Source organism: Sphaerodactylus townsendi, linkage group LG05 (genome assembly GCF_021028975.2).
Source record: "Sphaerodactylus townsendi isolate TG3544 linkage group LG05, MPM_Stown_v2.3, whole genome shotgun sequence".
Classification (NCBI taxonomy): Eukaryota; Metazoa; Chordata; class Lepidosauria; order Squamata; family Sphaerodactylidae; genus Sphaerodactylus; species Sphaerodactylus townsendi.
The window spans coordinates 14,255,411-14,282,947 of NC_059429.1; the positions used below are offsets into that span (position 1 = coordinate 14,255,411).

At 52.0% G+C, this 27,537-nt stretch overlaps 1 protein-coding gene across 4 annotated transcripts in view; it reads left to right on the forward strand.

Annotated features, from left to right (window-relative positions):
* The first annotated feature begins 1,346 nt into the window (after window positions 1-1,346).
* Window positions 1,347-27,537, forward strand: part of MIDN (midnolin) — a 35,271-nt gene continuing 9,080 nt past the window's right edge. The window contains exons 1-7 of one of the 4 annotated variants that reach the window (XM_048496329.1): window positions 1,347-1,498; window positions 10,515-10,740; window positions 12,647-12,734; window positions 13,154-13,216; window positions 23,672-24,127; window positions 25,867-25,993; window positions 27,124-27,411. In XM_048496329.1, the coding sequence (XP_048352286.1) occupies window positions 10,523-10,740; window positions 12,647-12,734; window positions 13,154-13,216; window positions 23,672-24,127; window positions 25,867-25,993; window positions 27,124-27,411 (1,240 nt within the window). In that variant the 5' untranslated portion in view covers window positions 1,347-1,498; window positions 10,515-10,522. Of the gene's footprint in view, window positions 1,499-10,068; window positions 10,170-10,514; window positions 10,741-12,646; window positions 12,735-13,153; window positions 13,217-23,671; window positions 24,128-25,866; window positions 25,994-27,123; window positions 27,412-27,537 lie in introns of those variants that run through there. The other 3 variants (XM_048496330.1, XM_048496332.1, XM_048496331.1) reach the window with 3 other exon arrangements.

Consider the following 27,537-nt stretch of genomic DNA (forward strand, 5'->3'; position numbering starts at 1 on the left):
TTGCTGGGTCCCTTCCGCTGGGGGGTGGGGACGGAGCCTGGGGAGGCCAGGGACTCCATCCAGCAAGGCACAATGCCGCGGCATATCCATTTCTCCAGGGAAACTGCTCTCTGTAGGCTAAATATGAGCTGTAATTCCCAGGCACCCTTAGGAGGGCATTCCTAGGGTGGGCTGGGTAAAGGGTCTGCGGCGGTGCCCTACAGATCTGCTTCTGTCCCTTTCAGATCTTCTTCACCTCAGTGTCCAAGCCAAAAGGCGCTGGGTCGAAACTCCTAGTCCAGAGGTGTCCAACTCTGGCGTTTCAGGTGTTCATGGACTACAATTCCCATCAGGCACTGCTGGCACGGCTAATGGGACCCCCCCTGATCTAGGCTGCCTTTCAGGAAAAGCCATGCCAGCAGCGGCTGATGGGAATTGTAGTCCATGAACCTCTGAAGCGCCAGAGTGGTCCTTTGGGGCTTGGGGGGGGGCACCCCGTGCCAGGCGGTCCCAGGAGGGCCTTGCGCACAGCAGCCCCCCCCCAAGCCCCAAAGGACTAACAGGGGTGTCCAACTCTGGCGCTTCAGGCGTTCATGGACTACAATTCCCATCAGGCCCTGCTGGCACGGCCCATGGGACCCCCCTGATCTATGCTGCCTTTCAGGAAAAGCCATGCCAGCAGTGGCTGATGGGAATTGTAGTCCACGAATCTCTGAAGCACCAGAGTGGTCCTTTGGGGCTTGGATGGGGGCCACCCCGCGCCAGGCGGTCCCAGGAAGGCCTTGCGCGCAGCAGCCCACCCCCCCCCCCAAGCCCCAAAGGACTAACAGTGTCCAACTCTGGCGCTTCAGGCGTTCATGGACTACAATTCCCATCAGGCCCTGCTGGCACGGCCCATGGGACCCCCCTGATCTATGCTGCCTTTCAGGAAAAGCCATGCCAGCAGTGGCTGATGGGAATTGTAGTCCACGAACCTCTGAAGCACCAGAGTGGTCCTTTGGGGCTTGGATGGGGGCCACCCCGCGCCAGGCGGTCCCAGGAAGGCCTTGCGCGCAGCAGCCCACCCCCCCCCCCAACCCCAAAGGACTAACAGTGTCCAACTCTGGCGCTTCAGGCGTTCATGGACTACAATTCCCATCAGGCCCTGCTGGCACGGCCCATGGGACCCCCCTGATCTATGCTGCCTTCCAGGCTCTCGGCTGGCGGGCGTCTGCGGGCCGTGCTGAGTCTGCAAGGGCGCCGGGAGCCGCCTCGCCTCGCCTGGCCGGGCCAAGCTCCTCCCCGCCGCCCGGGCGCGCTCCTGCCTGCCTGCCTGCGGGCGAGGCGGATAAAAACTTTGCAGCGCCTCCCAGCCGGCCGAGAGAGCCGCCGCCGCCGCCGCCGTCGGGGGGAGCCGGGCCGGGCACGCTGCGCCGTCGCCGGGAGGATTAGCCGCCGTCGGGCGGGGGGCTTCGGGGCGCTTTTCTCGGGAGGAGGTCGCAGGTCGTTGGCCCAGCCGGATCGGGACCCCGCGGAGCCGGTGAGTCGCCTCGGGGGGCTGGCTCGGAGCGCCGGGGATTCTCGGGGCTTACTCTCGAGGAGGAGCCGGGATCGCCGCCTCGGCTCTTCTCACTGCGGCTGCTGAAGGGTCGGCAGGATGGGGTGCCCACTGGGGCGTCCTCGCTGGGTGCCCGCCTGGGTCGCCCCTGCTTTGGGTGGGGGGGTCCGGTTCGACCTCCCCTAGAGAGCTGTCTTGTCGGGGGGCTCCTCGGAATCAAGTCTCGGGTGGTTCCAGGGGGCTGACTCCCGGGAAAGCGGCTATCAAATTGCAGCCGGCACCCCTGTTCTTGGGTGCCGAACCTGGAGGCTTGGTCGTAGGAGCCGGGGGTGGGTGGGGGGAGTTATTGGCAGGTCGCTCCGAGGCTGGGCCCCCGCCGAGTTTAATGGGGCTTACTCCCGAGGAAACCCGCCGAGGCTTCCCAGCCTTCGCGCCGCCAACAATTTATTTTCCACGTCGAAGAAAGAAGGTCATTCCCAAAGGGAGACTTGTAGGGCGAGGGGGGGGGGGGCACCCCAGTAAAAAAAAATCTCTCTCTCTCTCTCTATCTCTCTCTCTCTCTCTCACACACACACACACACACACACACAGAGAGAGAGAGAGAGAGAATCAGATCTTCCTTAACAAACCCCAGTTTATCTTGGCGTAGGACAGAAGGACTGTTTTGAGGTCCGGTAGGGACAGATTCTGGCTCCGCCACAATATTGGGTTGTGTGTCTGTGTGTGTGTGAGTCCCAATCCTACCTCAGCAATGCCCTACTCTAACACGACTGGCCTGCTTTTGAGCAGATGAAGATCCCGGCCTGCCTCTTCTTCGGTAGGATAAAGAAATCGCCACGTTTTCCTTTTACAGAGCAAATTAGATTTCCCCCCCCCCCATGCCCCGCCCCCATACCATGAGGACTAGACCCTTTTCCCAGGGGGGAGAATTTCTCCCTAGGCTGAAAGGAACAAAGGAAGGCAGCGAAGGGTATTTCAACACCCTGGGCAGGCCCTGAGATCTGGAGGGGTGTTGCCGGAGCGAGTTCGAATCCAGGCTGCTTGGTTCTGCCGCTGGCTGTGGCAGTGATATTCCCCCCCCCACACACACACACACCCTGCCATGTATTCTGCCCACGTAGACAGCCAGGGGCTGATCTGCCTCCCACCCCCTCCCTAGCCTTTGTGAGAGAATCGCTGCCTGCTCCCTTTGGCTGCTGCCGGCCTGGTTTCTGGGAATCCAAGGTCGCCCCTGGAGGGCTGGTTCTGTTTGGCTGCTGGACACAGGGTGGGATTTCCCTGAAGGGAGGTGCTGGGGCTCGGGCCCTTTCTTTGGACCCCCTTTTTGTTTTCAGCCCCAGAAGCATGGGCACCCTTTGTTACTCTGTACGCACTCAGAAGCTGTTTTTCCACTAGCAGGCTTGAATCCTAGGAAGGGGTGAGTCCAGTTGGGGGCCTCCAGGCTGTTCCTTGTTTTTGAAGAGACCCATTTTGACCCGGTGGGGGCCACCTCTTTCCTTGCGTTCGCGTGGAATTGGATCCAGCTTGTGTCCGATGGGGCCTGTTCCCGCATACTCGCCTTCTGTCTTGTTTGGTTGGGAGGGGAGGGGGGGGGGGTTGTGTCCCAGAGAGAGATTTTTGACATTCCTCCTTCTCGAATCACCTTCTTGCAGCGGGAGGCCGGGCTGTGGGATGGCTCCCGAGGACAATCCTAAAATTATGGAGGTGTCCAGGGAAGTATTCAAATCGGGGAGAATTTTCGGCCCCTTTCGGAGGAAGGGAAATGTCAGGACAATCCTAAAATTATGGAGGTGTCCAGGGAAGTATTCAAATCGGGGAGAATTTTCGGCCCCTTTCGGAGGAAGGGAAATGTCAGGACAATCCTAAAATAATGGAGGTGTCCAGGGAAGTATTCAAATCGGGGAGAATTTTCGGCCCCTTTCGGAGGAAGAGTAATGTCCGGAGGACTGAGTGATCCAGGGAACGTAGCTGCTTTGTGTCGTGTAGTGGTTGAAACATGGAGGGGGCTAGGATATGGGGAGCCGGGTTTGACTCCCCACTCTGCTGTGGTAGCTTGCTGGGTGACCTTGGGCCGATCATACTCCCACCTAACCTACTGCTCAAGATTGATGTGAGGGTAGAAGGGGGGAAGAGGTGAATGGTGTATACCAGGGGTGGCTAACCTATGGTGCTCCAGATGTTCATGGACTACAATTCCCATCAGCCCCTGCCAGCATGGCCAATGGGAATTGTAGTCCACGAACATCTGGAGCACCATAGGTTGGCCACCCCTGGTGTAGACTGCTTTGAAGTTCTCGTTAAGGAGAACGGCAGGGTGTAAACCCAGAAAAAATAAAAATGCATTTTCGGAGGCGATTGTGGGGGTGGGACTTTGAGGGCATGGTAGAGCCACCTCTCGGATCAACCACTCCAAATATTGCTTTTGTGCTGCTCAGATGTGATGGTCAGGGGTCCTCTGTGTTAGGAAAGACCCATTTTTGTCTAAAGGATATCATTAGGGCAGCCACCGTGGTGTTTACGGCTGAGAATCCAGGCTGCCGAAAGGTGCGTGGCTGGAAGCGTGGGCAGATTTGTGCAGGAGCCCACGGGCACCTGGCACTTGGTTTGTTCTTTGGCCAGAGGGAGTCGACCCTGTTCTCGCTTGTGGTTTGTGGCCCATCCCCTGAGCTCTTGCGTGCTGTGCTTTTTAGCAAAGTGTATTCTCCGTGTTGGCATGGGTTCCTAAATCGCTGAAGCTTTCCCTTCGGGTCTGGAAAGCTAAACAGAGGGGGTTGCTCGATTGCCTTTCCCTTTCCAGTGCCCTTTTCTTTTGTGTGTATATATATATATTACAAAATATGGCGCTCCGCTTGTGCCGTTGGAAACCCTGTGGGAAGGCCCTTTTCTATGGAGTCATTTTGGACTGGTGACCCCCCTCGGTTGGTATTTTCGGATGGGGCACTGGGTGACATTCATATACCCCCTGCCTGCCCTTACTTGACCAGAACAAACACAGCCAGGGAAATGTTCTGTGGGTTGTGGCGTGTGGACCAAGTTTTGGCCTGGGAGCGTTTCGGGAGTCTAGATGCTGCTAAAGGCACAGGAGCAGGGGGTGGGGAGTGGGGAGCAAGATGGCAACCCGGTGAATGAGCTGAGCTGCTTTTTCTTTTGAGGTAGATGATTTGAACAGTAGAAATGAAATCTTGAACCCCAAAAGCTCAGCAGTTGGGTTTTTTTGGGGGGGAGAGGTTGCTGAGCATATTTCTAGGGACGTGTTGCAGACAAGGGCTTGTTCATTCATATTTCCACCTCCCCCATCCCGGTATAGAAACCCAAAGGAATTTGCCTTTGGTACTTTGGAGGAGGTTAAGCGAGAGAGGCTTTATGGGATATGAACACAGGCGTTTGTTTTCCCGAGCTGGGATTTGGCAAGCTCTTCTTTTATTGCACGCCTGCCTTTGAGATCCACAGAGCCCAGCGAAGAATACGGTTGATGGGAGATGAACACCGGTTTGCCCATATCTGTAGCAAAATGTGGTCTTGTTTACGGGTGGGCAGGGAATGTCTTTTCATTGTTTTCCTGAAGAACAGTCCTTTCTGACGTGAAACTTTACCCATTCCTACAACAGCAGAAAATGCTCCAGTGGAAGCATACATTTTCACCCTCTTGGTTTTCTGCCCCCGGCCGCCTATCCCCAAAAGAGGAATAATTCTTGCCATAATCATCGCGATTCTCCAACGCCGTTTTCAAGATCTCGTTTAAAATTGTCAGCTCCTTTACCGATGGGGACCTATATATAGGATTTGCTAGTGACATTCTTTGAAGCACCTTTTATACCGATGTTGCCACCCAAACAATTACAGATATTTACACTCCTGAATGTGTTTTCCCTGCCTACACCTCCAGCACCTATTGTTCCTTAGTGTTGATATTTTAGTGGTCGCCAGCAGAGGGCACCCTTGCTTTGCTGACTCATTCTAGTCTGGAGAATCTCTCTCTCTCTCTCTCTTCCTCTCTCATTTCCCCTACCCCAAACACACTCCGCGTTGCCAATCATAATATATAAAATTGGAAAAATCAACTAATAACTCAGTGGCTGTATGCAACAGAACCGGGCAAGCTGATCCTCTACACACAGTCCCTCACCCTTCCTTCTGAAAGTGTTCCTTCTGAAAGGAGGGGGGGGGGCAGGGGAAGCCAGAGGGAAAACATGCCCGCCAGTCTTATTGCAACCTCAAAGTCCCGCAGAGAACCAAATGTGAACCTGAAACGATGTCCCGCTACCTCAATGTGGCTTTAAGACAAACAAACAAACCTGAAGCCGTTTCTCGATCATGCAATAATCCACGTTGCCAGGTTGGGAAAAAAAAATGTTTCTTGCGAAAGAGATTTTCGGAAGTGACCTCCGATCACTCTGACCTAGGAAAGAGCTGCCTGGACCTTGCCTAGATCCTTCCGTCGCTTATCCTCCAAGGGTGAGTGGCTTTTTAAAGCTTTCATCCTATTTATGAACCAGAGTAATTCCTTCTCTGGAGCAAGTCTTTGCCCTCGAGGGCCCCTCCGCCCACTCTGGGTTTGCCTCTGACCATGTTTACAGTGCATTCTTCCACCCTCAGGCAGGGGGTGGTGTCAGAATAATTTATTCTGCTTTTGATAATCATTAAGGAAGCGCGGGGGGGGGGGGGGGCACAACGTGATATGTGAAGCCCAGCATTCTTTCCACTGGAAATCTAATTCAAACCTGCAATTTGCTCCAGAGATTTCTCTGGGTCGAAATGCACACTTCCCCCCCGCCCATAGGTTTTTTGGAATTTATTTTGCCTCACGATGTGCTTTTATCTGCTCAGTACATTTAATGCCATCTTCCCCTGAGGAGCACCATCGTTTCCCCTTCCCCTTTTAAGTCTCCCAACAACCTTGTGAGTTCTGTTGTGCTGAGGAAAAGGGATCAGCTAAGAGCTCACTTCATGGGATTTGAACTCGGCTCTCCCAGCGCCTGGTCAGGCACTTTGGCTGCTGCGGCATCCTGATTTCCTGCAGAAGTTCACACACCACTAGGATTGTTTTTTGCATACTGTAGAGGCTGAGAGACAGGACCAAATCCTCTCCAGATAGGGCCTGCTTTTCAGAATGTATCTGTAACGTGTAGCTTGGCTTACTGTCCTGAGATACCTGGGGTGTTGGTTCTTTACCTGCTCCAGTTCGTGAAGGTCAGAAACTAGTGGGTCAGCTGTCCTGCCATTGGGCAAATCCTTTGATCCTACAACGTGGCTGATAGGGGGATCAGTGAGAACCTGAGGGCGGGGCTTCCTACCCAAGCTCCAGGCCAGCAGAATATAATACCTGTTGAGAAAATCTACTGTGAGAAATAGTTAAAACCATGCTGGAATAAATTAGAGTTTCACTGGCTGGCAGGATGATGAAGAGTCCTGTGTAGCTCTGCAGTTTGTAAATATGCTTCCTCCTACACCATTCCTGTTTTTAAAAATATCCAGGGAGTATGGGGGGGGGGACAATTTGGAAATCTCATTCCCCCTCCAATTTACCCTCCAGGATTATCCTATGGTGTTAGAGCATGGCCCTTCTGCTTTTCTTTTAGCTGACCATCTGTGATTTGTGTCTGTGGAACATATTCTGTCTTCAACCTGCCTGTTGTGTTTTCTTTTGATTAATTTAGAAAGCCCTATTCCCCCCCTCCCCCGCCACATACCTGGGGAATCCCCTGAGTAGGTAGAGACCCTTTCCTTGTCTGTGGCTCACCTGCTTCTACCATCTGTACTAGGGCCAGGTTTACAGCCACTGTTTCCTTACTCGCATGTTTAAGGCATTTTAAGGCCTGTTTAGACTCACATGTTCTGGTGTGGAAGCCTTCTCGCCTGTGCCCCTAAGCTGATTCAGAGTGCAGAGAGGCCCAGGGCACTCTGAACATGTTCTGTGGCATGTTGGTCTTTCTGCTTCTGTGCACTGCAAGGTAGAACTCTTGCATTCTGTATCAAGGAGGGGATCTTTCTGCAGCTCAAGGGACATCTTCCTCCAGCACAGTGGTTCTCAGCGTTCCTAATGCCGCAACCCTTTAATACAGTTCCTCATGTTGTGGTGACCCCCAACCCTAGCATTTATCCATTTTACAGGTGGCGAACACTGATGCAGAGAGTCTTAGGCAGTGGTTCTCAACCTTCCTAATGCCGCGACCCTTTTATACAGTTCCTCATGTTGTGGTGACCCCCAACCCTAACATTTATCCATTTTACAGATGGAGAACACTGATGCAGAGAGTCTTCGGCAGTGGTTCTCAGCATTCCTAATGCCGCAACCCTTTAATACAGTTCCTCATGTTGTGGTGACCCCCAACCCTAGCATTTATCCATTTTACAGGTGGAGAACACTGATGCAGAGAGTCTTAGGCAGTGGTTCTCAACCTTCCTAATGCCGCACAACCAGCTTTATATACAGTTCCTCATGTTGTGGTGACCCCCAACCCTAACATTTATCCATTTTACAGATGGAGAACACTGATGCAGAGAGTCTTAGGCAGTGGTTCTCAACCTTTCCTAATGTCTAGACCCTTTAATACAGTTCCTCATGTTGTGGTGATCCCACAACCCTAACATTTATCCATTTTACAGATGGAGAACACTGATGCAGAGAGTGCTTTAGGGCAGTGGTTCTCAACCTTCCTAATGCCAAGCAACCTCTTTAATAATATATGTTCCCTCAGTGTTGTGGGTGACCCCCCAACCCTAGCATTTATCCATTTTACAGGTGGAGAACACTGATGCAGAGAGTCTTAGGCAGTGGTTCTCTAACCCTTCCCCACCGCCGCGACCCTTTAATACAGTTCCTCATGTTGTGGTGACCCCCAACCCTAACATTTATCCATTTTACAGATGGAGAACACTGATGCAGAGAGTCTTAGGCAGTGGTTCTCAACCTTCCTAATGCCGCAACCCTTTAATACAGTTCTTCATGTTGTGGTGACCCCCAGCCCTAACATTTATCCCTTTTACAGATGGAGAACACTGATGCAGAGAGTCTTAGGCAGTGGTTCTCAACCTTCCTAATGCCACGACCCTTTACTACAGTTCCTCATGTTGTGGTGACCCCCAACGCTAACATTTATCCATTTTACAGATGGAGAAAACTGATGCAGAGAGTCCTAGGTGACCTCTGTGAAAGGGTAGTTCGACCCCCAAAGGGGTCCGAACCCCCAGGTTGAGAACCACTGCTCCAGCATCTAATCCACTAGATGTCATTTCTTCCATCCCTCGAAATGAGAACCTTGATTTTTGACTCCCAGACCCTTTATACCTGCATACCTGTGGCTCCTAATTTGTTCTGCCATGCTTAGATTTGTCCATGTGTCTTTCTGTAGAGCTGTGGAGGCTAATATTTGTCTATTAGCTCTGTCAGGTGTGTGTACAACATTGGCATTCATTGTTACTTGATAAATGGAGGAGCTGTCGGGGCCTCTGTAGAAACAGATGCTCAGAGACCCATTCCACCAAATGAATTCTGCACATGCTCAAAGCTGTTTTTGATTACCCATCTGGCTTTTCCAGGGCTTTGCGCCTTGATATTTGGGAGAGGTTTGGGGGGCAGGTGGAGTGAATGAGTTCAGTTTAAGTCTCCAGATGTATCCCCTTCTTCCTACTTCTTACTATTCTACCCATGTGAAATGATTTCTTTTTAAAAAAATGCACGAATGGCAGTCATGGTGATCCCCAATAAGAGTTCTGGCTTTGTTGATTTGTTCCTCGGGCTGGGGATCCCTTATGACAACTGTGTCGCTTAACACAATCAATGCGGTCCTAGTCTTTTGCACTCTACTGTGGCACTGGGTGCCACTCAGTTCATTGTAGTTTACTAGTCTAGGGTAACCATGGACAAGGAGGCAAGGCTGCTAGGAGTGAGGGAATTCTTAATAAAAAGGGCAAGGTTTTTGGGTCTCTGATGCATATAGGAAAAAAGGTTAATAACCTGGCCCTTTAACCATCCTATTTCTATCAATAAAACAATTAAGGCAATGCAACCCTTCTCCCAGATAAAAATATGGTTTTAGATTGAATTATCCAGCCACCTTTTTAATTATACCCCCCCCCTTTCCATCTTCCCCCAGTTTCCAGATAAAGCCCTTGTATCTAAAATTATACATAGCTTTCCACACACGCCCTGGCCGATGCATTTATAGGAAGTCCTTTGTTGTAATATATATTATGAATGGCCCTTTAAAAAGCGGGGGAGGAGGAGGAGGCGGAAACGCGGGGGCTGGCGTAGCCAATGAGTGTGGGCGGAGAGGCCGCCTCCATCCTGAGCCGAGAAACCCCGCCCCCTATTTGGGTGGGGGCGGGGTCGAAGTCTCCGGCCTTTCTTCCACGTGGGGGAGCAGCGAGCCAACCGCCATTGGCCGGGGGCGCCCACGTCTCGGCGTTCGAAGAGCCGCGATTGGCTGCGGCGGCGCCTGGCGGTGGAGAGAAGGGAGTAAAGAATGAATGGGGAGGGGGCGGTGAGTCCCGCCCCCTTTTGGAACGTTGATACATTATAGCTCTCTCTCCCCCTCCCCCGCCCTTCCTCCTCCCTGCTCTGTCTGTTCCTGACTCTGGTTAGTTTCGCACCAGATCCGGGGAGCGGCGGCGGCGGCGGCAGCCGCTGTGTGGCCACAGGTTCGATCCCAAGGTGGGGGGGGTGGAAACTTAAAATAGATCTAGTGGATAAGAGCGATTCTCCCGTTCAATAAAGCGCCGGATCCCTTTGGAACAGCGTCGTATTTGTCCGCATTTCTCCGGTTTAAGACGCAGTTTGTGACATTTCCGTGCAATTCCTGGGAGGGAAGGACGAAGAGGTTTCTACCACCACTCCCCTAGCCCTGGTGGAGGAATTTGGGCTTTCTGGTTTTTCTTAATACCCTTGGACTTCTTGTACCGGAGAGGAAGCCGGGAGGCAGCTGAGGGCTTCTTTGTTTGCCGCTGCCTTGCCTGAGCCCTCTAACCCTCCCCCCCTCACCCTCTGCCCCCCTCCCAGGTAATCGAATGGACCAGCAACCCAGCCCCAGGAGTTGCAGCCGGGGGCCGCCAGCCTGCGAAGCCGTCCAGAGCGACCCTTCCATGAATGTGCACATCCACACGACCACCGGAGCCCGGTATGAACTCTCGGTCCCCTTGGAAGAGACGGTGGAAGGTCTGAAGAGGAGGCTGTCCCAGAGGCTCAAAGTGCCGAAGGAAAGGCTGGCTCTCCTGCACAAAGAAAGGTAACAGTGCAGATGGGCGTTTTGACAGTGCGAGGGGGGGGGGGGCTGATTTTGCTTTCTCAGACCCTGGGGTAATTTTAGAGGGACTTGATAGACATTAGCATGGTGGTCGCCTCCCTCCCTGTCTTGTATTTGTCCCTTGTGAGTGGGGTAGAGTCCTCACCTACGAGCCTGCATCAAAAGTAAAGTTTTCCATCTATAATTTGCCTGTACGTATGCCTGTATAGATATACAGTGCGCTCATTGCTGCGGACCTTAAATCTGCATGCACATAGGTGTCTATGGCAGGCAGTGTTGCTTTGGTGTGCATTTAGCATTGCATCTGTGCAGAGATTGCTTTCTGTGGAAAGAGACTCGTGCGTGCTCACAAGCCCGTCACCCATTCAGGTGGGACTATACCTCTTTTTTTAAAGTTAATTTTGCAGAGGCCAGATTGATTTGTCACAGTGGTGGGCAATAAAATAGGGATGTGAAGCAACTGTGAGTAGCTGGAAGCTTGTCGGCTGACCGACCCCAAAATACCTCTTGCTGTGGTGTCCCTGGATGGCACTGTCTCTCTCCCCTGCCCCATTTCTCGTGGCGAACCTATGGCACGCTTGATGTTCATGGACTACAGTTCCTATCAGCCCCTGCCAATTGGCCATGCTGACAGGGGCTGATGGGAATTGTAGTACACGAACATCTGGCGTGCCATAGGTTCGCTACTAGTGCCCTAGTTGATTCTCCAGATGTGGTAGAAGTTCTTGTTCAACCAAAAGTCTTTGCAAAGAGCGGAACCCCATTGGCTGGGGCCGTTTATGAAACTATTTTGTCTTTGCGGGGGGGTAGACATCCCTCTGTTGTTACGGCTTCTTGTTCTTTCCTCTCCAGAGGCGGAAATCTTTCACCACCCTCTTGGAAGGGAAGGAAATGGGGGTGGGGGAATGTGGCGTGATTCTGCTTTGCCAGTCCTTGGGGGGCAGAGGGGGGTATAGGAAATCTATCATTGATTTCAACCCCCTTTTCTGATCTTTACCTCTTTCTCCTTTCCTGGAGGTATCCTTTGTTCTGAAGGTGGAATCTGTGTAGCGGGCCAGCGTGTGCGCACACACACATGCACAAGCACACATCCGTCTCTTTGCACTCACAACACCTTAAATAAAGAAAATAAGAAATGGGTCATCTGCAAAGAATGCTGCAAAAGGAATCCTTGGCGTCTTTTCTGGATTTTGGTGGGGTGGGGTGGGGGCAGAATCTTGCTGCAACAGTGGCATTAAAGGATCAGGATGGGGGGGGGGTGTTTCACCCGGATGGGCCTCTCCCTTTGTTTAAACAAATCCCCTTAGCTTTGTTGGAGAACAGGACTCTTAAGATGCAAAGAGGTTTCCCTTTTTATATGATAAAACCTGGAATATCCCATCTTCTCCTCTCCCCCGCAACAATTAGTTTAACCATATAGTTGTCAAGCCAGTATGGTTTCTAATTATGTATTTTTTTAAAAAAATCTTTTTTTTTTCCGGATTACCTGTTTTTCCCCCAAGCCCTTCAAGCTGCCTGGCTTTGTCCTTCCCCAAATCGGAAGGGTTCAGAAAGAGTTTCTTTGACAGATGACTGCAGATCCGTAGCTCTGTCTGGGGGCAGTAGGGAGAGACTCACGAGGAGGTGGTGCTTGCAGGAGACACGGAAATGCGGAGAGGTGGGAGGGGGAGACGTAATGGCGGCTGTCAGACCCTTGTACCCAGGGAGACAGGAAAGTAAATATTTTAGGGGGGATTTTTTAAAAAAGAAAATATTCCCTTTCCTCCTTCCTTAACTATTGTATTTCCCCAAAATAATTTGCATGCCATTTGCATCAAGGTTGCCCTTTGCAATCCCCGAATTCACTCAAGGTTATATTGTAATTTTTTTCCCTCTTCCCCTTCACTAGTCACCTTAACTCCGGCAAACTACAAGATCTGGGGGTCCTGGAAGGAAGCAAGTTGACTTTGGTACCCACGGTGGAAGCAGGCTTGATGGTAAATGAGTATTTCTCCCCTTCTCCCTCTGTGCCTAAAAGATATGCTGGATTTAAAAGAGGTGGTTTCCCCCTCCCTCCAGTCTTGTTTTGTTTCCTCATAAGCAAATATGTCAGGGAGAAAAGTCTAATCCTTAACCCCTAAGGGGTACTTCTTCACACAAGCTTAGCACCTGATAACCCTGCACGTGTGAATGAACCATTGCCACAGACTGCTCATTTGTTTCTGTCTTTTATTTTGCTTCTTGGACAGATCCCCAAGTTACAAATCAGCCAGCGCAAATCAGTTTCAGTAGTGTGGTTTTTTTTGTAAAACCACCATATCTAGTCATCTAGAGATGTTTCTTTACTCACCCTAGGTGAGTAGGTAAACAGCCAGCCTAATTTTTGCACCTTTGCCTGCTTTTTTTTCTTTCACAGTCTCAAGCATCCAGGCCCGAACAGTCTGTAATGCAGGCTTTGGAAAGCTTAACAGAAACTCAGGTAAGAACGCTCGCCCCTTGAATCGGGCGGGGGGCAAGATAGGCCAACAGCAGAGCTAGCGAAATAAATTTGGTCATAGGATTGTGTTCGGGGTAAAAGTGTTCTAAAAACATGGTTTTCCGGAATCATAAATCAGGCCAGTGTATGTGGTTTTTAAGGAACAGATAAAGCAACATGCAGCTATGTCAAGATCCTAGTCCCTAGGGAGTTGCTGTTCTCTTGAAAACTTATGCTTGATGAAGGTCAAGAAAGGTCAGTGCAGGGGCTTGTGCCATCCCCCCCCCCCATTTATTTTTGGGTAGTTTATGTCTGCTCCTCTAATGACATCATGTTGTTGTTAGGGGGTGGGCAGGGGAATTGTATTCTCCGACCACCCATTGAGCTGTAGTGCAGAAGACAAGTCTCATGGGGGTGGGGAGTACTGTACTCTTTGTAAGGGGGGAATGTGTGTATTGGAAGTGTTTCTGGATCTGGGCCCCTTAAACACAGTTGACCTGATCCGGCCAAACTAAGTCTCATTGGTTTCAAAGGGGGAGCCGAGAATCAGAGTAAATAACTGTTTCTGAAATAAATGGGCCTTTTAAATGCTTGACTTTAGACAGATTTTTACCCAGTGCGTAACGGGTGTGAGGTTTCTTGTTTGCTTGGTTTATTGTTTTTGGTAGAGGGTTTTTTGGTGGAACTACAGGCCTTATCTCTATACACATATCTAAAATGTTTGAGAAGCAAACCAGACTCTGCACAGCGTTTCCACCCCCTCCCCAATCTTTCCCCAGTCACAGGACTTCGTGGTTGCTTTTCTAAACAAAATTCTTCTTGTTCTAAACATCTGCACAGAAGCGGAATGGGATGTGTGTGTGAGTGTGTGTGTGTGTTAGATAACTGAATGAAACTCCGTGACCCTTTGAGAAAGAGCTCTACAAAAAAAACCCCCTGATTTGTAGAACAAAAGAAGGAAATTGTTTTTTGGAAAGCATAATTCAAGTTTGTATTAACAGTAATGTTAGTCAGCAAACCCCCAATTACCTACTAACAAAGGTGTTTACTGGGCTGTTTTTTTGGGTGGAAACCCCTCTCTTATCCTAGCACTTGATCATAGACTTGGTTCTGCTCTGGATTCGATCTCCAGCCCTCTCTGTCTACACACGTGGCTTCTGTGTTTGGGGGCTCCATTTCCTTTGTTGCTGGCTAGTTCCCCTGCCCCCACGGTCCCAAGTCTGTAAAAGATGGCCTCCTGTGGTTGGGTGGCGAAGAGGGTTCCTTACAAGCAGGAAGGAGGGGGCTGTGGTCAACTCTTTCCCCCATCATAAGGATGGAGGCGGGGAGGGGGATTTGGGCTTCTTTTGTTTCTAGAGCTTTGGAGCAGTTGGGTTTTGTACAGCAGTTCCCCCCCCCCCCCCCCGGGCCTTATTCTGATGACTATTCCATCTGTATTCATCAGGATTTTACTTACATTTTTGTTCTTAAATGCACAATAGCCATAGTGGTGGAGACACATCGGATTCTTAAAATGATACCTGGTGGTCAGGTTCATAGTGCTTGGCAGCGGAGGAGGAAATAACCTGTGTGTGGGGGGGGGGGACTTCTTTCCAGCAGTATCCCTCCCCCCCCCTTCGCCTCTTTAACATCCTCAAAAGGTGCCTCAGTGTCAAACTTCCTCTGTAATTCTACCCCTCGTCCTGTCACTATGGCGCTGGGATCTTTCTTCGCTTCCTTCTATCTTTTGGGAGCTGCCCCAGCGCACATTTCCCACCTTTTTTAGACATATTGGCATAATAGAGCCACCTGGCGGTAGCTGGGGGGTGGGGGGGAGAGAGACGCTAAGGAGGTGTGGCGATCCCACAAGGGACGTTGGGAATCCTGGGGGCGGGGTGTGGGGCAGGAGGGCACAGCTCTGCTTAAAATTCTTGCTGCCTCATTGCTGGCCCTGGAGGAGGAGGCGGGGGCAAGTCTTTGTATGTAAGGAAGGGAGCCACAGGGGCTTGGGGGGAGGAGTTGAGAAGGGGAGGGGGCAGAGACTGCCGCTCTGCATCTATGTAAGAAGGGGGAGGTCTTAATGTTGTGCGCTCTCTCCTCTGCAGCCCAGGGAACCGAGGCTGCAGAAAGGGAAGGGGTGGGCAGCCTATTGATGGGGGGGGGGGGGGGCCGGCAGCTCAGGAACGAGGGAGGGTTGAGGAAGGAGGGGTTTGCTCCCAGCGCCAGCCAGCCATCTGTCTGTGGCGAGGCTGGCTTTGATGATGTGGCTCTGGTTGTTAGCCTTATCATTTCTGCCGGGACTCTTGCAACATTTGCAGCAGCTTCTGTATTGGGGGTGCCGGGGGGGGGGGGGGGGGGGAACGCAGAGCGTGCACACGCCCCCGTGCTTTGCTTATGGAATGCGGGAAGTTGCCTGTAAAAGAGCAGACGACCTGATTTGATGGAGGTTCGAAATAAATAGAAATGTTGGCACCTGAACACTTCCAAGATGTGTTAAATGGGCAAGGGGGTGGAGAAGAGCAACCCTTCGGCATATCTCTGGTGGTGGGGGGGGGGGGCCCACCTCACAGGAGGGTTAAAACGGGCTTCTTTTTGTGCTCCTCACCCCTCCCTGCCCATTTACGCCAGTGGCATGCCAATCAGCTGATAGGAACCCCCGTGGCTTGGCTGGAGCAGGAAACAGTACAGCCAAGTGCAGATGGGGGGTGGGATTTTTCATGGGGAGGAGAGCGGTGCCACGCCCCTCATTTATGCTTGTGCGCCCCCCCCCCCCCGCCCCCTTTCAGTCAACTGTGGCCTTGCCTTCCTCTGGCTTCCATTGGTTTGTGTGTGTGCGTGGGGCTCTCCTGGTACTGGGGGAAAACTAGTGGTTTTTTAAGAGTTTCACCTAGAGTTGTCAATTCTGGGCTGGGAAATTCCTGGATATTTTGTGCAGGGGAGGGTAAGCGAGATTTGGGAAGGGGCCTCAACGGGATTGAGGAACACCTCCTAACGCTGCCACTTTCTCCAGAGGAACGGATCTCTGTTGCCTAGTGGTTTGGAGAGCTCTCCAGGGCTCCCCTGGAGGTTGGCAACTGTATAGGATGCAGAAAGTTTTGTGGGGGGGGTCAGGTATAGACGCTCCGTCCTCCTTCAATTTCTTCATCTCTTTTTGCACATTGCCTTTCCTGTTAAACTTTTAGAGAGGGAAGAATTTGGATTGGATCGGGGCTAGAGCCAGTTTGAGTCCTGGGGACGGGGGTGGGGTGGGGATCTTCCCCAATATCCTAAAGTGGAAATAACTGAGGGCGACTTAATCCCCGAGGTTTGCTCCACGTACACCTCACCTTTCTTTCCAATAGGAATCCAAAGCAGCTTACATCTCCTCCATTATATCCTCACAAAACCCCTGTGAGCTAGTTTAGGAAGTCGTATCCTTTGCTAAAATCCTGTTTCAGAGGCCTTGTTCACCCAGGCTGGACGATCCCCCCCCCCTTTCAGATTGGTCCCCTATGTTTTCCCAAAACTCAGCCATTACAAAGGGTCGCTACCTATCTATCCCTCTCCAGGATCGGGTCTGTCCACGCTGTAAAAACCAAGTGGAGACTCTTGCTCACATTATACTTGACTGTCCGAGATATGTGGGCATCAGGAATTTCTCTCCTGGGCTGGTCTTAGACAAACCTGAAGGAGACTCTGACAACTCTGTTGTGGAGCTTTTGTTAAATAACACAGAGGCCGTGCTCTTGGGGAAAAGTAGCAACATTTCTTTTACAAGTGACAGAACTTTCTAAGTAATGTCCAATGCTAGATACAGTTTATCTGTCTGTGTTTTGAATGTACTTTTGATTTGTACTTCAGAAATGTTTGTAATGCTCTGGAGCCTATTTTAATATGCCTAATAAAGGTTGTTGCATTGTTATTTCCCCAAAACTCCCCGCAAAAGAAAGCCAGCATAGCAAGTGAGTGGAGTCTGTCTCCCTGCAATGCTTAGATTTCTATTTGGAGGGGGTTTGAGTTGGGGGGTTTTTTGTGCACAAAGCTGCTTCTCCTCCCCCCCCCCCCATTTGTATTCTGAGATGGTACCCACTTTTCTACCACTCTTCCTCATGCATGTGGAAACCCTTGTAGAGTAGGGGAAAAGGGGTCTGTAGCAACCCGCAGACCTGGTTTCCCAAGGTCACGAAGAGAATTCTCTGTCACGGATGTCTTTGCTCCTTGGCTCGGGGTGGAACAAAGTCTCCAAGCCGTATCTTATCAAAATGCCAAGTAGTGCTTGAGTCAGGGTGGGATGTTCCTGTGTGTTCTGCTTTCCGCTCCTCACGCCCATTGCTTGTTCCTTCCTTTGCTGGCCAGAGCTCGCCTGGCACATTTCAAGGATGCTGTCTGGTGCCCCCAGATGACCTTGGATGGTGGCTGAAGAAGCAAGCCCCCTCTTTCCCCCCCCCCCCCCCCGGCTTCTTGCATATCCCTAAGCCCACGCTTTCTCCTCTGCCGCCTTCCCCAGCAGGCACGGGGGTACGTGGCCCCCTGCTATGGCAGAGATGCCACCCACCAGCACCCGGGAACGGGGAGGGTTACCTCGGGCCAAGCGCCGTTGAGCGAACATTGTGCGCAGAGGGAATTCGGTGTACCCTGACTCATGTCTGGTTTCTGGGAAGAGGATGCACTCGAGTTGAGTTCAGAGGCAATCAATTACATTCTTCTCTCTCGCTCGCTCGCTCTCTCGCTCTCTCCCCTCCCCGTCCCAAATTCTCCCGGAAGGGGAGGAAAAACCTGTCTGAAGCAAAAGAAACATTTTCAGAGGATTGGCGAAGTGCCCTCCCCCTCCCTTTCTCTGCGTCTGCCATTGAGGGTGGGGTTGTTCCCCCAAAAAGTATTTCTTCCCTCCCCCCCCCAAATCCACCCCAAAGGGTTTGATCTGGAAGCTGCCGGCCACAGAGACGAGCACGCACCCTCCTCCTGGCTCGACCAAGGGCTTTAAATCAGGGGTGTCCAACTCTGGCGCTTCAGACGTTCAGGGACTACAATTCCCATCAACCCCTGCCGCAGGGGCTGATGGGAATTGTAGTCCCTGAACGTCTGAAGCGCCGAAGTTGGACACCCCTGATTTAAATCTTTGTTGGTCAAACAAGCCCAAGTGGGTAGGGGTGGGGGATATTTGGCCCCCCAGTTCAGAGGCACTTGAGTTCCATGTCCAAAAGCTCAGTATTTGGACATGCGCTCCAGTGCCTCTGAACATGTGCTGTCTCCGTGGGTTTGGCGCTCAGAGACAGAGCTCCATAGCTGAGAGGGCCTGGGGTTCTGGGCAGGGCTGATCCATACTGTCTTTCATCTGGGGTTGCCAAACTCCAGGCGAGGCCTGGAGTTTTCCAGGAATCACTGCAGACGATGGAGATCTGTACCCGAGGACATAGGAACAAGCCAGCTGGATCAGACCAGAGTCCATCTAGTCCAGCTCTCTGCTACTCGCAGTGGCCCACCAGGAAGGGGATTCCGTGGCAATGTCCTTCCCCTCCCCTAACGCCCCCCCCAAATCTCCGGGAACTCGGCATTGGCGACCCTCTCCCGGAGAAGGAAGCTATATGTTCGTGGGCCAGGTTTCCGTTGGAGCCCTGGAGGTTTTTCATCGGGTGGCCTGGGCTAGCAGCTCTCCAAGTAGCCTTGGGATCTTGGGTCACGTGCCAAGCGCCTGGTAACTGCAACCAGTCTTGGAGCGGACGCTGGGAAGGTTAGCGTTTGCAGGCTGAAAGCTGCGGTTTCAGGGGGTTTCTCTTTGCGACGTACTGATGACCCTGGGCTATTTCTGGCTCGCGGAACTGGACAAGAGCGTTTGAACAGAGGGCATATTGAGAAACCTGGAGCCAGCGAGAGTCGCAGAAGCAAGGCTGAGGATCTGGGGTCTCCCCTGGGGTCTTTTTCCATGAGCCAGGATGTGGGCTGGCTGCCCCTGACACCGACCTTGCAGAGTCTGCCTGCCTCGAGCTCTTGGAATGTCGTCGGGAGTTGTCTAACGAAAACAGCATTTCTTCCCACCTTCCTTTTTTTTAAAAAAAAAAAAATCGAAGCTGCAAAGGAAGTGTTTTATTTTTAGCGTCGCTGGAAGCCGGTGGCATTAAGGTGCTGCGCGTGGGCCCGTGGGTGCCCAGCGTGGCCTCCGATAATGACGGTGCGGGGTCAGGGAGGGAGGGCCGGAGCAGGTATGAGTCAGCCTGCCCGCCTGCCTATCCAGGGACGTCTCTGCAGACACCCAAAGGGCCTCTTGACGTAAAAGGATCCGAGGGGGAGGGAAGGAGCAATTGGGGTAGGGGTGGGGTGGAACTGGCAGATCGGCAGCCGGTGCCAAGTTCTTCCCAGGGAGGGGCAGGTGGTTGAGTGGTTAGAGGAAACAGCAGAGGCTTTTAACAGAGAGGGGACAATCTCACGCCTCCTAAGTAATATGCAGTATGGCAGTCAAAAGAGCTGGAACTGGACCCCGGTTTGAATCCTGCTCTGTTGTGGAAGCTTGCTGGGTGATCATGGGTCAGTCACACGGTCTCAGCCTTAACCTACCTTGCAGGGTTGTGGGGAGGATAAAAGAGAGACGGTACACTGTCCTGAGCTTCTTGGGGGGAAAGGTGGGTTTAAAATATCTGGAGAGGTCGCTGGGCTTTGTGAGGAGGAGGCGGCTGTCTGTGCATGTTCAGAGGCACCTGTGTTGCTCTTGAGTACTTTGCTGGTGCGGCTCACTTATGCGCCGTTTGGGACAGCAGCCGCATTGGTTGTCAACGCGGAGGTTTTATGCTGGCGTGATCTACGGGGGGGGGGGTTCTCACTCGTGTTGCTTCACAACAACCCTGTGGGGTGGTTCTTTGCTATAATTATTGGGAGGGCCTCGTCTGGGGGTTCTGAGAGGCCAACCTCCCAATGAACTTTCTGTCTGGTCTTGGGTGTGGGCTGGGGGGGGGGGCGAACCTGACATTCGCTGCCCTCCGCCTCCGCCCCCCCCCCCCACAAAAAATATTTCAAGAGTGTGGTGGACGTGGGCATCACTGAAACAGCAGAAGGGTTGGGGAAGGGGAGAGTTGCACCTTTTCTAATCTGGCAAGTGCCCCCCCCCCCTTCTTCTTTTTTTTTGCATATAGTAATGCTAATGTCTGTGTGGCAGCTGTGCTGGATGAGAACAAAGAGAAAACCCTTCCATTCAGTCCGGAAGAAAAGGGGGAAGGGGGGGGGGAGAGGACAAGTCATGCACGCCAAAGATGGGTTTGCACGGGAGGGGGGGGAAGCAACTGTCCCAGCTGCTGTCTTTTCTTCCCCCCCCCCCTTCCCTGTCTCCCAAACACCCTCTTGTTCTATCGCTCGCTGGAAGTGCTGGTTGTCGCTTGGCGGTCCTTTGTTGAGCCCGTGGGGGCGGGCGCTGTGCACGGCAAGTCAAGGCGGGAATCGTGACTGGGGGGGAGGAAGAGAAGTGGAGTCCTTTGTGGCTGGTCCGGAGAGATGGATTCGTGACTGGTTTGGCTGAGTGTGGCGATGCCGGGGAGGGGGGGGGGGCGGCCTTGGAGATCCCGTGCCACCCCTTTGACCCTCTTCTCAAACGTGGCCGCTGGTCCACTCGTCACGGGTAGTCAAAGCCGTGGGCAGCTTGGCATAAGACAGCCAGCGTGGCAGAGTGCTTGACGTGTCCAAGAGGATCTGGGAGACCCGGGTTCAAATCCTGACTCTAGCATAGAAATTCACGGGCTGGCCTCGGGCCCTCTCAGGTAGCTTACAGGGTTGGGGTGAGGATAAAATGGGGGAGAGACGAAGTACCGTGTTTCCCCGAAAATAAGACAGGGTCTTATATTATTTTTGCTCCAAAAGGTGCGTTGGGGCTTATTTTCAGGGGTTGCCTTATTTTTTCCCCATGATTTTGCACCCCCACGTGACCAGATCAGCTGCATTGGGGAATCTGTAACTAGGGTTTATTTTTATATGTCAAGCATCCTCCAAAAATCCCGAAAAATCATGCTAGGACAGTAATCAGTGGTAGCGAACCTTTGGCACTCCAGATGTTACGGACTACAATTCCCATCAGCCCCTACAATTGGCCATGTTGGCAGGGGCTGATGGGAATTGTAGTCCGTAACATCTGGAGTGCCGAAGGTTCGCCACCTCGGTGCTAGGTCTTGTTTTCAGGGCAGATCTTATTTTCGGGGAACCAAGGCTGCTTTGGGTCCCACTTGGGGTAAAATGTGGGGTATAAATAAGTGAATATATGAACATAAGCCAGATGCTTCTGGGAAATAGGGCAAGAATGTCCTGGACAGGCCTTTTTATCACTGTGCATCCTTAGTATCTGAACACAGATAGACTGCTAGTGCACATGGAGGTTCTGCGGCCCAGTATTATGGGCATCCATACTGCCCCGCTTAATGATTCCAGCTAATGTGTCTGGGGTTGTAAACCCATTTTCAGTCAGAGGTTGCCACCGGGGCATCATGAGGCATCAAGCTCCTCGGGTGAAATGGCATAAGCCAGCGTTATCATTTATTCTGAGGTGATTTAATAAGCACTGTACTGTACAGGGAAGCAGAATTAAACCGTGCAAGTCTGTGTGGGAAGAGGAGAGCTGCAAACAGGGAATTTCTCTTCCTGTGGAATTATTTTGAATTTTTGTTTTTAACGGAACAAACGGTTGGCCGTCTTGGGCCACAAAGAGGAAGGCCAGATCAAACCGTGTGTAGTGCAGTTGTGGACACGCATGAGTCTCGTTTTGATTGGGGGTGGGGGGGGGGGTTGAAGCCTGTGTACCCCCTAATGTGGGCTGGTGCACTCTGTGGATGCTCCGTGGATGCCTCTGAGGCGATCGGCGGCGGCTGCAAAGAGATTTTCACTCCCACGTGTGCCTTCAGTTTGATCTGTCTTCCTGTTCTGAAAGCCAAAATCTTGGTTTCGTGCAAAGAGGATTTTTCTCACCTCTTTCTGCAAAAGACCAAGACGGTGTCCGAAACCTGCTGCAGAGCCTCCCGCCCACCCCTTCCTTCTGTGGCCTCCCATCTGGCACGCGTGGCGGCGGCCTGTCGGCTTGCCGTTCTGGAGCTGCTGTTCCCACGGGTTTCTCAGAAACTTTCAGGCCCTTCTGAGACTTGCAGCGGGGAGTGGCAGGAGAAAGATTCCCGCCAGCGTGACGTGGGGCGAGGGAGGTGGGGGGCGGGCGGGCGGGCAGGGCAGAATTTTGTCTTTCGGTTGATGGTTCTGTGGGAGGGGGAAGGGAGGGGGCATGCGACAGCATGACGAGGAACCCAGAAGTCTTGCAGGTTGTGCTTGAGAGGGAAGCCAAAGGGCCTTAAACAGTTCGCTGTAAGTTGCAACAGGTTGAGCTTCAAGACAGTGACGGGGAAACCCTTTGCACGGGCCCAAGAGCCATTCGCTTGCCCAAAGGCATTCGTGTTTACCGATTGCCGGGAAAGGAACCCAAGCCTTCCTTTGTAATCATTAGGACTAGAAAGTTGCTCTGCTTCATAACAGATTTCAAGCCTAGGTTTAAACTGTATCTCTACATTTTTGGATGCTGCTTATATATTTTCCCCACCGGCCCTTCCTTCAAAGAGATCAGCAATTCTCCTCTCCTCCTCTTTAACCCACCCAAGAGCCCTGCGAGGTTGTTCAGGCAGAGGGAGAGAGGCCCTGTCTGATCCACAGTCATGTGGATCACAGTGAATCTTTTTGCTCTCTCAGATTGTAGTCTAACCACTGTGCAACACAGTCTTTTATCATAGTCTTCTTCTGGTGGTGGAGGTAAAATTGGCACACACACCCCAAGCCAACTTGGTAGCCAAAAAGAATTTCCAGCTGCCTCTGTGTTCTGCTCTTTTTTAAAACCATTCTTTTGCAAATAATTACACCCTAGGACTGCAGACCTCACCTGACTGGGCAAATATTTATTCTGTCCCCCCCTTTTTCCCTGGGGCCAGGCTTGCTCAGAGCCTCCCCCCCACACACACACACACAAATCTTGACAGAGCTTTGCAGGTGTGAGATTACAGTCTGTAAGGCTCTCCTTGTTCAAGGGGGTACCTTGGAAACACAGAACACCCAGTTTCAATCTGGGTGCTCCACGACTCAGGAAGCCGTGTGGATTTCGCAATGGCAGCTTAGCGGGGGCAGCTGGGTAAGCGTGACTCTCTCCGGAATATTTTGGCCTGATGCTGCCTCCGTGCAAACTTCTGCCTGCTAGACCGCTGGTCATGATTTTCACAAATCTAAAGGGTGGGCTGCATCGGAGTCCCTCACTCATAATCCCCCCAACTGCTTGCCAGCAGCTATATTGCTCCCACCTTGAGGGCTAGAAGCTTGCTTGAAAGAGAGGGCGGAGGCTGTTGAATTGAGCTGGGCATCTAAAGCTACCTCTTTGTACCTTAGGTGGAGAATGACGTTCTCTTCTGCCCTGCCAACTGGGCTAACTTGAGTCCCACCCCACCTGTTGTTTCCATGCTGTTTCTTCCACGCCCTGACGCACCTTTCTCCCCTTCTCCCCAGGTAAATGACTTCCTCTCAGGAAGGTCTCCCCTGACCCTCGCCCTGCGCGTCGGGGACCACATGATGTTCGTCCAGCTGCAGCTCGCGGCGCAACAGAACGGCGGCCAAGTGCAGCACCGCCACGTCATCGCCAGCCGCGGAGAGCTGCCCAGCGGGGGGACGCCCACGGTGCCCGTGCCGGTCGCTGGCCCTGCCGCCTCCAATTGCCGCACGTTTCATGGGGGCAGCAGCAGCAGCAGCAGCCACTCCGCTGCCGGTTTTGCCCGGGTCCCTGTGGTGCCCCCTTGCCAGCAGAGCCCAGCCCCTAGTCCCGCTGCCCCTTCGTCGTCGGCTCAGGCCGCACCTATGTACTGTAATGCAGCCCACCCCACGCCGGTCACGGCGGGCATGTTCCGGTCGCACGGGGCCAGTGCGCAAGCGGTCAGCAGCAGCGGTGTCGTCTCCTCATGTTCAGAGGTCAGTACGGGACTTGGCGGATTAAAGTACGGTATTGACATTGTCCCGGAAAGCTGCGATGGGTGGGTTTGGAAGGCCATACCCGTGGGTTCTGTTTCTCTCTTCTCTTCCCCCTCCCACCACCCAGGGAACCGAGCCCGATCCCTGCCGTAGATTTCCTCTGGAGAGCTTTGCTGTCACCCCCTGACAATACTTTAGTACTCAAAGCCAAAGCAGACCCTCACCAAAGATAAAATTTGGGTGCCTGCTGTCTGTAGATTGGAAATGGGGATGTTGTTCAACTCACTGATCTCTGTGAAAGGAGATGTACTCTGTGCATTCCCTGGTTTTTTTAAAGCAAGTTACTATACTGTTTCTCAGCGAAAGATGACAGGAGATTTGTGAATTAATCCGCCATTTCCTGGGTCTTTGTTCTAGAATGCTCCCCTTGGGTACTAGTGCCTTGGGGACAGAACTAGGTAAGCACTAGGACCGTGGTGGCGAACCTTTGGCGCTCCAGATGTTATGGACTACAATTCCCATCAGCCCCTGCCAATTGACCACGCTGGCAGGGTCTGATGGGAATTGTAGTCCATAACATCTGGAGTGCCAAAGGTTCGCCACCACTGCACTAGGACCCAAGCGGAGCATTCTGGGACAAAGAAGGTTCAGGTAATGGTGGATTAATCTCAGTGGTGGAGCTACAAGGGGACAGAGGGGTGCGCCGTGCACTGGGCGCATGCCTGGAGGGTGTGGAAAATTGCCCCAGGCCCCTCTCCCTTTCCCACCGGGCGCCCCCCTAACCCTTCCCACACTTACCTTAGTTCCTTTCCTTTTTCTAGAACCTTTTCAGGCTGCAAAAGGCCTGTTCTCAGTAAAAACGCCCTGAGGAACTACAGTTCCCAGGAGACCTTGGGGCTCACAAGGTCTCTTGGGAAGTATAGTTCCCATCAGGCTGTTTTTACTGAGAACAGGCCTTTTGCAGCCTGAAAAGGTTCTAGAAAAAGGAAAGGAACTAAGGTAAGTGGGGGGGAGGGGGGGCGCCGCCAGGGCGGGTTATGGGGGGGAGCGGAAAATATAGAATGCGCCCCGGATGCAGTTTGGCCCAGCTGCGCCTCTGATTAATTTGCAAACCTCCAGTCATCTTTTGGTGAGAAACAGCATCATCTCCGTCACTGTGAAAACATGTTCATCTTTCCCGTCTACAGTGCCCTGACTTCCTCAAAGCACACTTTTCTTGTTCTCAAGGCTTTAAATCCGAAATTAATCTAGTTGTCCACCCTAGTGCTAGAGCTGGGGCTAGGTAAAGCCAAGAGCGCTTTTGAGCATGTGCAGAGTTTCTGTCCCCTCCACTGCGTAATAAATACATTCCGTATCCTGGGTGTAATTCAGTTTACAATTTAAATGTTTTTAAAACTTCCCTCCCTCTGGTTAGGCTGAGAAGGAAGGCTTCTAAGCCCTTTCAGACAGCTTCTAAGCTTCTTGACACACTTCCTCTGTTCCCCTTCCTTGTTTCTCAATCCTCTGTCTTTGTTTAGCTTCCACTGACCTGGTGTCCGTCTCCCCCTTCCCCCACCCCCCAGAAAACCACACCAAATAGGGACAATCACATTTTCTACCGTGGGAGTATAGTGTTTAAATAAAGCCAGAACCTGATTTCTCGAAGTCCAGTTTGAGGAAGAGGCCCCCAGTATCAAGAGGGTGTCACTGGGGTGGTGGTGGTGGTCTTACTGTGTGCTAATTCCTCCTTCTTTCCCCAGGTGGACTGCACAGCACGGAGTAATGGCTTGCCTGGGGGCAGCCCAACCCAGCGTTCCCGTAAACCTGGCGCCGTGATTGAAAGTTTCGTTAACCACGCCCCAGGGGTCTTCTCGGGAACTTTCTCTGGTACGCTCAAGTTTGTTTTTCCTTACATCTGGATCTTGTTGGCCTCCTTCTGTGGTGTAGGGGTGTGTGCAACTGTTAAGAGTTCCACAGAGCTCCTTGTCAAGCACGAATGAAGAATTCTGTGAAGCCTGAAAGCTTGTGTACCGTTCACGATCTTGGGCCATTGCTGAATTTGGCAGGTTTAAATCCAAACCATGCTTACGCAATGGACCCTTCTTGTTTATATTCCGTTCTTGCTGCCTTGAGTACTGCCTGTTTGCTATAGTTTTAGATAGAAATGGAGCTTCTTCAAAATACTTTGGAGTTCTGAACTACGAGGAACGGGAAGCACCAAACTGAACTCCAAGGACTGTTGGGCCAACTCAGCACGCTCATTCTAGTGTTCATGATAGCTAGAATCCTGCCTCTTTTATTTTCTTCAAGCCAGGATCTCCCCCTAGACTTAACATCTCTGATAAATAAGAGGGGAAGGTATTGTTAAGGGAGAAAACTATGCATGCATTAAATATTTGACTGAAACTGAATATAAAAACCATGAGGGCTAGCAACTTTTTAAAAAGTGCTATTAGAGAGTATTATCCTAGGAGCAGCAGTGGCATAGTGGTTAAGAGCAGGTGCATTCTAATCTGGAGGAACTGGGTTTGATTCCCCGCTCTGTCGCTTGAGCTGTGGAGGCTTATCTGGGGAATTCAGATTAGCCTGTGCACTCCCACACATGCCAGCTGGGTGACCTTGGGCTAGTCACAGTTCTTCGGAGCTCTCTCAGCCCCACCCACCACACAGGGTGTTTGTTGTGAGGGGGAGGAAGGGAAAGGAGATTGTAAGCCCCTTTGAGTCTCCTACAGGAGAGAAAGGGGGGATATCAATCCCAATTCTTCTTCCTCCTCCTCCTCCTTCTCCTTCTCCTTCTCCTTCTCCTTCTCCTTCTTCTTCTCCTTCTTCTTCTCCTTCTTCTTCTCCTTCTTCTTCTTCTTCTTCTTCTTCTTCTTCTTCTTCTTCTTCTTCTTCTTCTTCTTCAGCAGATGGGTTCTATGTTGTGACAGCTTGTGGTGTACTTTTAAAAAGAAATTTGCCCAGGTGGGACGGTCCACCCATTCTCTAACACTTTGTGGTTTTTCCTTTATGTGCAGGCACTTTGCACCCCAACTGCCAAGACAGCAGCGGGCGGCCACGGCGGGATATCGGCACCATCCTCCAAATCCTCAACGACCTCCTGAGTGCCACGCGGAACTACCAGGGCATGCCCCACTCCCTGACGCAGCTGCGGTGCCAGACCCAGTGCTCTTTGTCCTCTTCACCACCGCCCTCCCCAAATCTTGCCAATAACGCTACCTCAGAGAAACTGGCAGCTGCTGCTAACCAGTCTTTGCACCCTGGGGTCCCGTGTCCAAGCCAAGTGGGGATTTGCAAGCCTTCTGGTGAGTCCTCCTTTGACCAACTACTCTGGCTTAGTTCGTTTCAACCTCTTGTCTGTGTCTCTGCTGTCTGATATATGCATGTTTGGTAGAACCCACTGTCTTACCTCAACAAACAAACCCCACAAG